Source organism: Chelonoidis abingdonii, chromosome 9 (genome assembly GCF_003597395.2).
Source record: "Chelonoidis abingdonii isolate Lonesome George chromosome 9, CheloAbing_2.0, whole genome shotgun sequence".
Lineage (NCBI taxonomy): Eukaryota > Metazoa > Chordata > Testudines > Testudinidae > Chelonoidis > Chelonoidis abingdonii.
In genome coordinates, this window is record NC_133777.1 from 44,117,722 (window position 1) to 44,131,754 (window position 14,033).

General features: G+C 47.3%; 1 protein-coding gene across 3 annotated transcripts in view; it reads right to left on the bottom strand.

The window, feature by feature from the left end:
• Window positions 1–12,098: 12,098 nt before the first annotated feature.
• The window catches only part of PKM (pyruvate kinase M1/2), a 41,412-nt gene continuing 39,477 nt past the window's right edge, over window positions 12,099–14,033 (bottom strand). For all 3 annotated transcript variants that reach the window (XM_032769285.2, XM_032769269.2, XM_032769296.2), the window contains one exon: window positions 12,099–13,418. In XM_032769285.2, coding sequence (XP_032625176.1) covers window positions 13,312–13,418 — 107 coding nt within the window. In that variant the 3' untranslated portion in view covers window positions 12,099–13,311. The remainder of the gene's footprint in view (window positions 13,419–14,033) is intronic.

Here is a 14,033-nt window from a genome sequence, read left to right on the forward strand (position 1 = left end):
ATGTTGTGATGGCCAAAAGAATCACTGGTTTAGAAAAGAAATGGATAAGTTCATGGAGAATAGGTCCATCAATGGTTATTAGCCAAGATGGTCAAGGATGCAATCACATGCTTAGGGTGACCCTAAACCTCTGACTATAAGCTGGGAGTGGATCACTCTATAATTATCCTGTTCTTTACACTCCCCCTGAAGCTCTGGAACAAGCCACTGTTGGGAGACAGGACCGTAGGCAAGACGGATAATGGTCTGACCCACTAGGGCAGCTCATCTGTTCTCAAAAGACCTGTGAGGTAGGTCATCTAGTCCATGCTCTAGGATCCAGGCAGATTGGTCTGCTATTTTAGTGCCAGGAAGAATTTCTTATTCCCAGTGTGCCTGTATGGGAGGTGGGTTAGATCGCTTTGCCATTAACAAAGCTCTTTGGGTTTTGTTCATTGTGAGAGCTGGATCTCAAGGCAAGCGAATAGGACACTGCTATATTCAAAGCATGGTCTTCATGTAAGGAAAGTGTCCAGCATGGCTTAGCAGGGAACTCAGTGGTGAGCTGAAGCAAAAGAAGGAAGCTTACAAAAAATGGAAGCTTGGACAGATGACTGGGGAGGCATATAAGATTATTGCTCGGGCCTGCAGGGATAGAATCAGAAAGGCCAAAGGGCAATTTGAGTTGAAACTAGCAAGGGATGTGAAGGATAATAGGAAGGGGTTTTACAAGTATGTAAGCAACAAGAAGAGGACTAGGGATGGTGTAGGTCCCTTACTCAATGAGGCAGGTATCCTAGTGGTGGAAGATATGGAAAAGGCTGAAGTACTCAATTCCTTCTTCACTTCAGTCTTTACGGGCAGGATCAACTCCCAGACTACTACACTGGGGAACGCAGAGAGGAGAGGAGGAGAGCAGCCCACTGTGATAGAGGGTCAGGTTAGGGACTACTTAAAGACGTTAGACGTGCACAAGTCTATGGGACCGGACGAACTGCATCCGAGGGTGCTGAGGGAGTTAGCTGATGTGACTGCAGAGCCGTTGACCATTATCTTTGAAAATTCATGGCGAACAGGAGAGGTCCCAGAGGACTGGAAGAAAGCAAATATAGTACCTATCTTTAAGAAAGGGAAAAAGGAAGATCCAGGGAACTACAGACCAATCAGTCTCACCTCAATCCCTGGAAAAATCATGGAGCAGGTGCTGAAGGAATCCATCCTGAAACACTTAGAGGAAAACAAGGTGATCAGAAGCAGTCAGCATGGATTCACCAAGGGTAAATCATGCCTGACCAACCTGATTGCTTTCTACGATGAGATGACTGGACTTGTGGATGGGGGCAAAGCTGTTGATGTTGTATACCTTGACTTTAGTAAGGCTTTTGACACGGTTTCCCACAGCATTCTCATCAGCAAACTAAGGAAGTATGGGTTGGAGGAATGGACTGTGAAGTGGATAGAAAACTGGTTGAATCAACGGGCTCAGCAGGTAGGCATCAATGGCACACTCTCTAGTTGGCAACCAGTAACAAGTGGTGTGCCCCAGGGGTCTGTCTTAGGGCCCGTTCTATTCAATGTCTTCATTAATGATCTTGATGATGGGATAGCTTGCACATTAAGTAAATTTGCAGATGACACCAAGTTGGGGGGAGTGGTGGACACGCTGGAGGGCAGGGATAGGATTCAGGGAGACTTAGACAAATTGGAGAAGTGGGCCACAAGAAACCTCATGAAGTTCAACAAGGACAAGTGCAAAGTCCTGCACTTAGGACAGAAAAACCCCATGCACTGCTACAGGCTGGGGACTGTTTGGCTAAGTAGCAGTGCTGAAGAAAAGGATCTTGGGGTTACGGTAGATGGAAAGTTGAACATGAGCCTACAGTGTGCTCTTGTAGCCAAAAAGGCTAATAGCATACTGGGCTGTATTAGTAGGAGTGTTGCCAGCAGATCGAGGGATGTGATTATTCCCCTCTATTCGGCACTGGTGAGGCCGCATCTGGAATATTGTGTCCAGTTTTGGGCGCCACACTACAAAAAGGACGTGGAACAATTGGAGAGAGTCCAGCGGAGGGCAACAAAAATGATTAGAGGACTGGAGCACATGACTTATGAAGAGAGACTGAAGGAACTGGGCTTATTTAGCCTGCAGAAGAGAAGACTAAGGGGGGATTTGATAGCAACCTTCAACTACTTGAAGGGATGCTCCAAGGAGGAGGGAGCTAGGCTGTTCTCAGTGGTGACGGAGGACAGAACAAGGAGCAATGGTTTGAAGTTGCAGTTGCGGAAGTCGAGGCTGGATATTAGAAAAAACTTTCTGACTAGGAGAGTGGTGAAGTATTGGAATGGGTTACCTAGGGAGGTGGTAGAATCTCCATCTTTAGAGATATTTAAGGTCCGGCTAGACCGCACCCTGGCTGGGATTATTTAGGGAAAGTGGTCCTGCCTTTAGCAGGGGGTTGGACTAGATGACCTCATGAGGTCCCTTCCAACCTTTTGATTCTATGATTCTATGAATGTCAGAGCCAGGGCCGGCTTTAGCCATTTCGCCGCCCCAAGCACGGCAGCACGCCGCAGAGGGGCGCTCTGCCGCTCGCCGGTCCCCTGGCTCCGGTAGCCCTCCCTTAGGCTTCCCTGCGGGGGTCCAGTGTTCCCGCGGCTCCGGTGGACCTCCCACAGGCGTGCCTGTGGATACTCCACTGGAGCTGTGGGACCAGCGGACCCTCCACAGGAACACCTGCGGGAGGTCCACGGGAGCTGCCTTCCGCCCTCCGGGCAACTGGCAGAGCGCCCCCCGCGGCATGCCGCCCCAAGCATGTGCTTGGTACGCTGTGGCCTGGAGCTGGCCCTGGTCAAAGCACCACTATCACGCTGCCCCTGCATGATATATAGTCCATGTCCAGGGAAAAACTGAGTCAATCTAACCAATGGGACTTAGAGCATTCAGCTCAGGACCGGCTCCAGGCACCAGCCGAGCAAACTGGTGCTTGGGGCAGCAGATTCCAAGGGGCGGCATTCCGCCCAATCCTTTGGGGTTCTTTTGCGCTTCGCTGCTTCCGCCGCCCCGCAAGTTTTTTCTTTTTGGTTTGCTGCTCCTGCTGCCCTGTAGAGGGCGGCGGTGCGGAGGAGGGGAGCTGCTGGGAGCGGTGCCAGGTCTGCAGCAAGCCCGCAAGCCAGCCTGTGTCCTTCCCTACCCGCCCACCGGAGCAGCGCGGAGCCCTCCCGGGAGGCGGCGAGGTGGGAGGGGCAGCATGGCAAGCGCCCTGCGTAAGGAAGCCCTGGAGCCCCCTTTTCTTTCCCCCGCCAGCTAGCTGGGGTGTGCACTTCGCTGCCCGGGGTCTGCAGGGTTGGGAGTCCTCTTGCACCCGCGCTCCCGTCGCCCCGCACGTGTTTTTTTGTTTGTTTTTTACTTCCTTTCGCTGCTCTGGCCGCAGGTTCCCCCCTTCGCTACTCTGGCCGGCCAGTTTGTTTCACGCCCCACCCCATTGTTGCTCCGACCGGCCGGCAGGTTTCATCCCCCCACTCCCTTTGCTGCTCCAGCTGGCGGGTTTGTTTTGCCCCCTCCCCGCTTCGTTGCTCCAACCGGCTGGCAGTTTTCCTGCCCCCACTTTGCTGTTTCGGACGGCTGGCAGGTTTGTTCCCCCGCCCCTTCGCCTCCGGCCCAGCGGCAGGTTTGTTCCCCCACCTTTGCTGCTCGGGCACCCGTGCAGGGTTTTTTTTTTGTTTGTTTGGTTTTGGTGGTTTTTTTTTTTTTTTTTTGGTGCTTGGGGTGGCAAAAAAGCCAGAGCCGGCCCTGATTCAGCTCTGGCACTGTCTGCTTTTCCATTTGCATCCCGGTGCTCAGCGTGAAGCCTATATGCTGACAGGTACATGGTACTATCGGTGGAATTCAGGCTGCAGGGCAGGAAATTCCCCACATCACAAGAGGAAATGTAAGGCTCCTGAACTGTGTTTTGGATCAGCGTCACCCAAGTTTTATTAACTAGATAAGTTTTATTCGAGACATTCAGGTCCCAGAGCAGAGGCACCAAGGACCACAAAGCTATGGAACAGAATTTGACTGCAGCAAAGCATGATCTGCTTTTCATAAAGCAATGGTTAGTTAATAATTAACAGGACTCAGGAGAGAGCTGAGATATCACATCTGTCACCAGCTGCAAGAGATCGGTTGCTAGCTGGGTCACTGCTATCCCCATGTTACCCATTCATCTCCTGGAGAACTGAGAACGTAGCTACAAACTTAGAATGAGACACAGGTGGCCTAAGAGCCAGGGGTGGAATGCCAGCTATTAGTATTGTTTGTGCAGAAGCCACTTGAACATCTGCATGCGGCTGTTATTGCAAACAACACATCACAATGAAAGAGGGGACTAGGTTTTGTCTGACTAGCTGAATGTGATGCTGCATTTAGACCATTATGCTGAGAGGGCTTGGAGAATCAAATGCGAATTACACTTAACAAGGTTCAGGCCTGAGTCCATTTTGGTTCTGAGGATTGTCACAACCCTGCTATCTATAACTTTCTTTTCAGGTACAGCTCAGAGGTATTGGCGCCTGTGCTAGTGTGAATACAACTTGACAGAGCCTCACATTTAAAAAAAGCAGCTCTGCCTCCTTGCCCCTTCCCTCAAGCCTGTTCTCTCACCTCCACTAGGTTGTTGCATTGGTGCTAATTAAAGAGCATGTGTAAATAGCCTTCTGTGTGCGCCTCTCAATCTCTCTCTTGTTCCTCTGGAACTCAGACCGTTAGCAGGCTTAGTGGGGTGATTTCCCAAAGTACACAGTGGCTTGTACTTCTCACTAAAGCTGTGACCAGCTCAGTGCAGATGGTCTGGAATGTCTGGTAAAGCTGTTCAGCCACACACTCTCACCCTCTGTGCTGGTCTGAACCACACACATTCTGCACATGGCTGGCTAACAGACAGCGTGCAAAGTCTATTCATCAGCAGCACAGACAGACTCCACCAGGGTTTAGAGAGATCTCCGAAAAGAGCCAGGTTTCTCACTAAAAGCCCTGGGCTTTGGCCATAGCTGGGATGGGAAGACAGTACCTCAGTTTTGGAATTCTATAGACAAACTCTCACGGCAATTGCCATGCTAGTCAGGTATTTCACAAAGCAACAATCCGTAAAAGGCTTAGTTAGAAAGATCTAGACAGATGTACTGGGGAGACAGAGTGAATGAGCTGAGCTCTGAAGGACTTACTGTGAGAGACTAAAGAGGACTCAAAATATTTAGATCATCAGTGGCTCTCAACTTTTCCAGACTACTGTACCCCTTTCAGGAGTCAGATTTGCCTTGCATACCCCCAAGTTTCACTTAAGTTAAAAACTACTTGCTTACAAAATCAGACATAAAAATGCAAGTGTCACAGCACACTGTTACTGAAATATTGCTTTCCAGTGTTTACGAGATAATTATAAATCAATTGAAATATTTACATTTGTGTTCAGTACATAGAGTAGAATAAACAAGTCATATGAAATTTTCATTTGAACTAACTTTGCTAGTGCTTTTTATGTTGCCTGTTGTAAAACTAGGCAAATATCTAGATGAACTGATGTACCCCTGGTAGATTTCTGTGTACCCCCAGGGGTGTGCGTACCCCTGCTTGAGAACCACTGATCCAAGAGAAGGGTAATAGGTGATTTGATATCAGCTTATAAGTCCCTACATGGAGAAGCCATTTCTGTCAGTCTACTACAGACTCTTTAAACTAGCAGAAGAAGGCATGAGATCCAGTGGTTGGAAGATGAAGCTAGACAAATTCAGCTTAGAAATAAAGACTACAAAAATGGTGAGGATAGTTCACCATTGGAACAACCAAGCTAGGGATAAGATGGATTCTCCATCACTTGAAGTGTTTTAGAAAGCTATCCATCTAATCTTAAAGACCTGCTCTAGCTCAACTGGAAGTGATGGGCTGGATGCAGGAAGCAGTAGGGAATTAGCCTGTGTTATACAGGTCAGAGTAGGTGATCATACAGTCCCTTCTGGCTTTGGAATGTATGAACCTGACCCTCTGAAAAGCTCTGGCTCAGCTGGGGCTGCTGAAGCCTGAAAGACATGATTTTATGGTGAGCTACTCTGGATAGCCTTTTCCCTTCTCTCTCCCCAAGGCCCTGTGGAGACCTGTCCCTCCTGGTTTTTAGGGCTCTGACTTACTGTCCCCTATGAACGAATGAGATTTTTTTTGGTTTATTGCTGCATCTAACCTGAGGGGGAAACAAATGAGAACAACCTACTCCTCTCGTCTCAATGGCTTTAAATGCAGTTGCTGGAGCTTTAAGGGAAGAGAACTTTTTGCTCCATGTGCTCGTCAGGCTTCTAATCCCCCCATTTCACAGAAGCAAATAACTATGGGTGTAAGCTCTGCGTGTTTAGCAGCGATCCATCCCTTTACTGCCTTCCTTCCCTCTGACACCCCCACCCACTCAGCTCAGGCTGATTTTCTCCTCTATTCTTTGTAAGGGAAAAAAGTAATTTTTTGAGTGAAAGTTGGACAGGCAGCTGCAATGCCCCCTCCTTTTCAGCAGGGCTAGGGGTGCTCTAACAGGCCTCATCTACACTGGGGTGGGGATGGGATTGATCTAAGATATGCATCTTCAGCTACGAGAACAGCATAGCTCAAGTCAACGTATCTTAGATTGACTTAGAATCACTTACTTCGCATCCTCATGCAGGGCTGGTGCAAGGATGTTTCGCGCCCTAGGCGAAACTTCCACCTTGCGCCCTCCCCTGTCCCTGAGGCCCCGTCCTGAGGTGCTCCCCCTGCAGCAGCACCTCACCCTCCGCCCTGAGGCACCCACCTCGCTCCTGCTCACCCCTGCTCCGCCTACTTCCCCGAACACACTATTGCTGCTTCACTTCTCCCGCCTCTCAGGCTTGTGGCACCAATCAGCTTAGGTGCCGCAAGCCTGGGAGGTGGGAGAAGTGAAGCAACCACGGCATGCTCAGGGAGGAGGCGGGGCAGGGGTAAGCTGGGGCAGGGAGTTCCCCTGCGTGCTGCCCCCACCACCTTACTTGCTGCAGGGTGCCCTCCCTGCGCTCCCCTGCCCCAGCTCCCTCCGCCTAAATGCCGGTGGCGACCGGTGCAGCCGAAGATCCGGCCGCCGTGGTCACTGCCAAAGAAAATGCCACCCCCCAAATCCTACCGCCCTAGGTGACCATCTAGGTCGCCTAAATCGTTGCACCAGCCCTGTCCTCACGGCGTCGGATCGACGGCCTCCACTCCCCTGTCGAATTTGCTTCTGCCTCTCACCGAGCTGGAGTTCAGCAGTTGACAGGAGAATGATTGCCACCCACTGATCCGGTGGGTAGTGTAGATCTACCCACAATGTGAGCTACCCCTATCCCCCAAATAGCCATGCTCCAGAGGTACTAGATGCTGGGAATGGGCAACAAGGGATGGATCACTTGATGATTACTTGTTCTGTTCATTCCCTCTGGGGGACCTGGCATTGGCCAGTCAGAAGGCAGGATACTGGGCTAGAGGGATGTCTGGTTTGACCCACTATGGCTATTCTTATGATCAACTCTCTGCCTAAGTAGTTAAGCTCGGTCTTATTATTGTGTCTGCCAGCAGGACTATGACCTGTGTGCTGCAGACTCCTAAAGCCAAACACCACACACTTTTTGTACCTCTGTAAATACATTGGTTAGAGGTGTGATTTTTAGTGATAGTTATGATACAATCACTAAAATGCACAGTTATAAAGGTGCTATCTAGCAGTACAGCTTATCCCTTTTCAAGAATAAATGTATGAGTAGACAAGACCCAGTAAATTAATCTGGACCTCATCAACATCAAACTCATTTCATTTAGCTTAGCAAATAGCTGGCAGATGGTCCTAACTTCCTGTCTCTGGGGAACTGGACTAAAAATTTAGTCTCTCTTTTTAAATCGAAAGTTGAAGACTTTGCTTTTTGTACATTAGATTAAAAACCACACGTACTTAAAGGCTGACTTAGTGTAAAGGCCATGGCACATGGATTGGCACTGTATGAATTAATACATTTGCATTACCAAAAATACAGAAATAGTAATAAAAAGCAGAAGGATGCTAAATCTGGGACAAATTCAAGTCTGTCTCCAGTCTGACTTGATATCAGTGAAAGCTCCCCCCCTGCTGGGACAATTCAGAAGGGCATGCTTCCATTTATTTTGAAGAGCCAAAAAGCAGACAGTAAAAACAAATTTGAGGCTTGACATTTCAGCTAGTTTGGGCCCCAGAATAGACCATCCTTTATATTGTTAAAACATGATCTAAAATTAGACCATCCTAATCAATTCACCATAGGCACCCGAGGGTCTGTGAACTATAGATCCAGTGTTTCCACATTTTAACTCCTACTACTGAATCTATTATTTTACAGCCAGTCTTCCACTGTGCTCTCAAGATAAGCAGGGTCAAACCTATTCAGTGTTTGGATGGGAGACATTCAAGGAATGGGCAGGAACATTCTAAGAGGTGACACTCTTCCCTGTCACTTCTGAACCACTGTCCAAGAATGGGGCCAGGGACATGAAATATGAGGGGGGTCCCACTGTCAGCCACGCTGTTCCCATAGCCCTGTTCACACTGCAGCAGTGGTAAGCCCAAACATTGCCCATGTAGCTATATTGTGGATACTGCCTCACTGGTACATACCGCACTCTGCATATATATGTACACACACGCTATGTGTAAAAGGAGCCCATGAGGATGAAAGGCACTTTGTAAATAAACTTCGTAAAAAAAATTCCCCTAATGGCCACCATTTGCAATTGCTCTCTGCTGCATAGTACTAGTCTTGCTAGCAGAAAAAATAGAAGTGTTACTTGCACAGCTATAAGAATCAAAGGTGTTGCAACCTGAAAGGAAAAGAGAGCCAGGTTAGACTAATATTCCATTAAAAGCCACAGCTGAAGCCTGGAGGAAAAATCAGTTACTTACCTTTCTGTAACTGTTGTTCTTTAAGATGTGTTGCTCATAATCAATTGCTACAGAAAGCAGTACTGGCCAGGTTCTAAGAGGATGCTAAGAATGGACTTACTGGACCGCTGGGGAAGAGGAGCAGCTTGATGGCCCTGGGTGTGTGTGGGGGAGTGATGTCTTTCTTCAAAAGTCTCAGAATAGATATGGACAAGCATAGCTACAGCGCGCACTTCCTACATGCAGTGAATGCACTCTAGCTTGACACAGAGTGCCTAGTCAGGGGGAAGACTGTTCAGCCTTCACACCCACTCACTCCTCAGCCCTGATGAGATGGTCAATCATACTGGAGACATCTGCTCCCTACCAACCAAGACCACCCACTCTTTCACATAGGTCATTTCATGCTAATAACCTCACTCGTCAGCAGAGCTAGACTCAAAGTAGTGATCTAGAGGTATTTTCAATCATCCATCAGCAGTCTTCTGAACCCTCCAGTTGCTTTTGAGGACTCTTCTACCCCCACCCCTTCAGCCAATCAGTACAGCATACACAAGTATTGTTCTGCACGTAGTCCACTATTTGCTGTGTGAGCTGTAGAGTAGTGTTTAACTGAGAGGCAAGGCACATAGTTCAGGGAAGGATGTCAAATGTCTACACCACAATTAAACAGCCCTGAAACCCAAGTCAGCTGACCCAGGCCAGCCTCAGGTGTCTTAACCGCAAAGTAGACATACCCCAACTTCCCAGAGTTAGTGAGCTAGTCTTTAGTGATGACCCCTTCCCAAAGGAACATGGATATAGGTTATCCACTGGTCATTTTTCTAACAGCAGAGAAGGATGCTCTGAACCTGTTTCACTTTAAGAAATGCCTTGGCCAGTACTGTTAAGTTTCTTCAGAGATGAAGCGTGCTGTAGCACAGCAAGTTTCTCTGGGTCCAAATTCCTGCTAAGCTGCGCACCTCCCCCTCCAGACCCGTGCTGCTGGGAGAAAGTGGGGGGGAGGGAGGGGGAGAGTCCTTTCTCTCTGCTTTCCACCCCCAGCCAGAGCCCTCACCCCCACCCTCTGCCCAGCCCTGAGACCCCTCCTGCACCCCCACCCCCTCATCCCCAGCTGAAACCCTCACCCCCCATATCCCAACCCTCTGCCCTCTTGCACCCCAAAACCCTCATCCCTGGCCTTACCCCCAAGCCTGCACCCCCACCTGGAGCTTTCACCCCCAGCCAGAGCCCTCACACTTAGCATTGCTGGAGGGAATGCAAGATGTAGGAATAGGCCTCAAGATCAGAGTTCCGGCCCAATAAGGGAAAGAAGGGCCTAGACACAAAACTTGCTAGACATGGGCTCCAGCTTGACTAGGCGATTCTAAGGGACAGACTCTGAGGCAAACAGCCTGCCTCTTCGCCATTTAGCAGGCAGTGGGTTTCAAACAAGGACACCTTTCAGATATGAAAAGAAGAGGTGACTATGCCTTGCCCCAAGGAACTTCATACCAAAACAGCTATGCCAGCTAGTGGTTTGTGAAACATTTCACTGAAGTAGTTTTGCACATCTACAGTTAATCGCCTTAATCCAGAACCTTGCAACCCAAAGGCAGTTGGTTCACCCTCACCTCTTCCCACACTTGGAAACCATTAAGGAGTGGAATGCTTCCAAGTTCAAGGAAGGCATTCTTTTGATTAGCCTAGGCCAAGTAGGAGCTGGCACTAGCCCGCTTTCAGGAGAGCTCTTCCCTCTTATGGTGGCCAGCTGTATTAATTCCATCCTGCCATATGTACATAAGTTGTAAGAAAGGTCCTTGATGTCTGATTAAGGTCCTGAACACCTACTACGCCCCTTGCCTTATTTATCTGTAGGTGCTTAAGCCCTCTCCACATGAGTTTGCTCTCCATATTTTTTTTATTTTATATATATATATTTTGCTTGTATTAAGTCACAGGTACAAAATATTTGCCCAGAGAAGAGTAATCAAAGTTCACAGATTAAAGCTGGGGTGGGGAGGAAAGGGGGATTTAAGGGAAGCAGCTTCATGTCCATTTCCAAGAATAAATTAGTAGTGTAGATCAGTGGCTCTGAACCTTTTCAGACTACTTTACCCCTTTCAGGAATCTGATTTGTCTTGCGTACCCCCAAAGTTTCACCTCTATTAAACTACTTGCTTACAAAATTAGACACAAACACAGAAGTGTCACATCACATTATTACTGAATAAGTGCTCACTTTCTCATTTTTACCATATAATTTAAAATAAATCAATTGGAATACAAATATTGTAATTACATTTCAGTGCATAGTATATAGATCAGTATAAACAAGTCACTGCATGAAATTTTAGTTTGAACTGACTTCGCTACTGCTTTTTTATGTAGCCGGTTGTAAAACACTAGGCAAGTATCTAGAGGAGTTGATGTGCCCTTCGAAGACTTGTGTACCCCTGGCTGAGAACCACTTGTGTAGAGAATATTTAGCCATGTTTTCCCTGCAAGGCTTCTAAGATTTGGTGTCTTTTTCCATGCTCCCCTTCTCCCTCAAACACATTTAGCCCTGGCAAATCAAGCGTGACTTGAGTAGCAGCAGGTTTGGGTTTTGTATCAAATGATGCTTCTGAACAATGAAACAGAAGTCTAGATTACTAGATACCAATTGCTACATTCTGATGTACTATTTTTAAGATTTAGCAGCCCTTGTTTTGTTAGGACAGAGCAGCAGAAGCCCACAGAACAAGACTCATTCCCATATCAAGACATGAGACACTTGGCAGACTCACACTAGAAAGTTTTAGAAACAGGAGTTAAGAATAGCCACATGTGTAGTATCCAGCTGCACTGTGAAGCAAATTGGTGGGTAGAAGACAGCTGCTTTGCTCTAGTTACCACATTGGATTAGGAAGTGACATAGCTGGTAAGTGAAGTAAGAAAGTGATCTTTATGTCTGCACAAGAGACAGGTATGTCTGAAGTTGCAATAAATTTGGCACATCCGAGGGCTCTACAATCTAGCTGCAAACCAACTACAGTATTGAGGATTCCTTCCACAACTAAGGATAAAATAGCTTTCAACTAATATGGAAAATAGATTTTTCTTCCTTTAGTGTTCAGACATTGTTTGTAAGCACTGACATGTTTCAGTTGGTTGGCTTAGTCACCTTTTCTTCACAAAGGACTCTCACCTTGCCAATGGAAAAACCAAGCAAGAACAGAACTCTGATGGGTGCTTCAGCTTTTCTTTATTAATGTACATAGTTCTGCTCTACAACCCAATACACCTGTTACAGTAAATAACTTGTCCAGATTTACAACACAGAATGCTCTCAGGAAACATGACTACTTAACTCAGACAGATACGCAATACTGCAGTAGGAGCACAAGGAGCTCTCAGCTTACCCTCAGCAGCACAGGAAGTGGAAATGCAGCACTCAACTCTTTAAGAGCAAAACCCCTGTTTTATCCTTGTTCTATTTCCCCCTGCTGCCCATAAATGACAAACTAAGTGACTTAGAAGGAACCCAGGCCTGAACTGCATCTTAGACTTTGGTCTGTGCTGGAGGTTTCAATCATCGTTTTCCAGGTATACTGGAACACTGGAGTCGTTCTCTCCATTTGCACTGGGAGGGGAATACACAGTAGCATGTCTCATGGAAGTTCCTATTTTAGGACTTAAAGGGTTAAGCACATCTTAATCTTTCATCAACATTCACTGGTGTTAGATACCTAATGTATCTGTAGTGGAATTTAAATTATGGAGTGCAGCGAGCCACTGTAAATCTGGAGGGGGAGACAAGAAGACTAGTTTACATACTGCAAGTGTGGCTACATAGACCCATGACTTAATCAACTACAGCTCCTAAACTGGAGTGCACTGGTGACAGTACAAGTTTGCAGAGTGGGAGTAATTAGGACGACATGGCAGAGAAGGGAGGCATTAAATGAAGCTGTTGATTATCTGAGCTTACAGGGTACAGAACTGTACTCTGCCTGTTGCAGAGAGTGCTAACACTGGAACTCAGATGATAACCTTGTTATTGCCTCCTTCCCCTGCACTCCTGAGAAAGGTGCAGGGAAAGGCACAGTATTCACCCTTAAGGTAGTATCCAGTTTACAAAGAGGGGGATGAGCAGCACAAGTTCAGTCACCATGCAGGAATTTCATACACCAAATTCCAACTACTTCAGAGCAGAATCACCTTAGGGAAAAAAGGTCATTTACTTTTCAAAAACTAAAACATTTCAAGTATTCTTTTAGAGTGACTCAAAGGTGGTCCTTCCCCCACTGCTGCATTTGGTGGTGTTTAGTAACCTAAATCCACTCTATACACGGATAACACTGCAAGCGATTGCCAGCCTAATGCAAGGGGGTAGAGCAGAGGAGAAGAAAGTGGGGGAGAGGGAAGGTGTTGCTGGGGAGAGTTTGAGAGTTGGTGTTCATGGAACTGGCACCACACGCATGGTGTTGGTGTAGCCGGACCCAGGGCGCCATCCTGTAAGTACAATGACAAGATCACCAGTCTTGAAGAAGCCACGTGCTTTGCCTGGAAGAGAAAGATTTGTGAATATCTGCAAACCAAGTTCATGCCAACAGTTCTATTAGATGACAGAATGTCCAGCAGACTCAGTATCACTAGGGTTTAGGATGTCTTCCACAAGTCAGCATCCAGAGACAAGGAATACCACTGCTTTTTTGTAAGTCCAAATGTAATAGAGGGGGCTACCAGGACAACCACATGGATTTAGTATCTCTCTTGGATCTCATTTAGCCCTAGTAGGTGTTCTTACAGTCCAAGGGCTTCACCTAGTTCTTGTTTACATACCCCCTCATGCCACAAGATGGCATCATTACACTAGGCCGAGGGACTCAGGTTTCCCTCAGCTGTCCTAGCAATAAGAGGACTTCAGCAATCATGGTTTGATCTACCCTGAAAGAGACAGGACACCTCATCTCTGTCCTACACCATTTGTTCTGTCTTGAGACCTTAAACTCAGCTACAGGTGCTGCCACTAGACAAAATTCCATTTCATACAGCCCATTTTGAACTTTGGTGTTGGACCTTTGTCAGTTAATGCAAAGTGCACTGTAACAGTGAGAGGAGCTACCCTTTACTTCAGCCCTAGGTGTTTTATTTGCCTTTTTAAAAAAAAAACAAAAA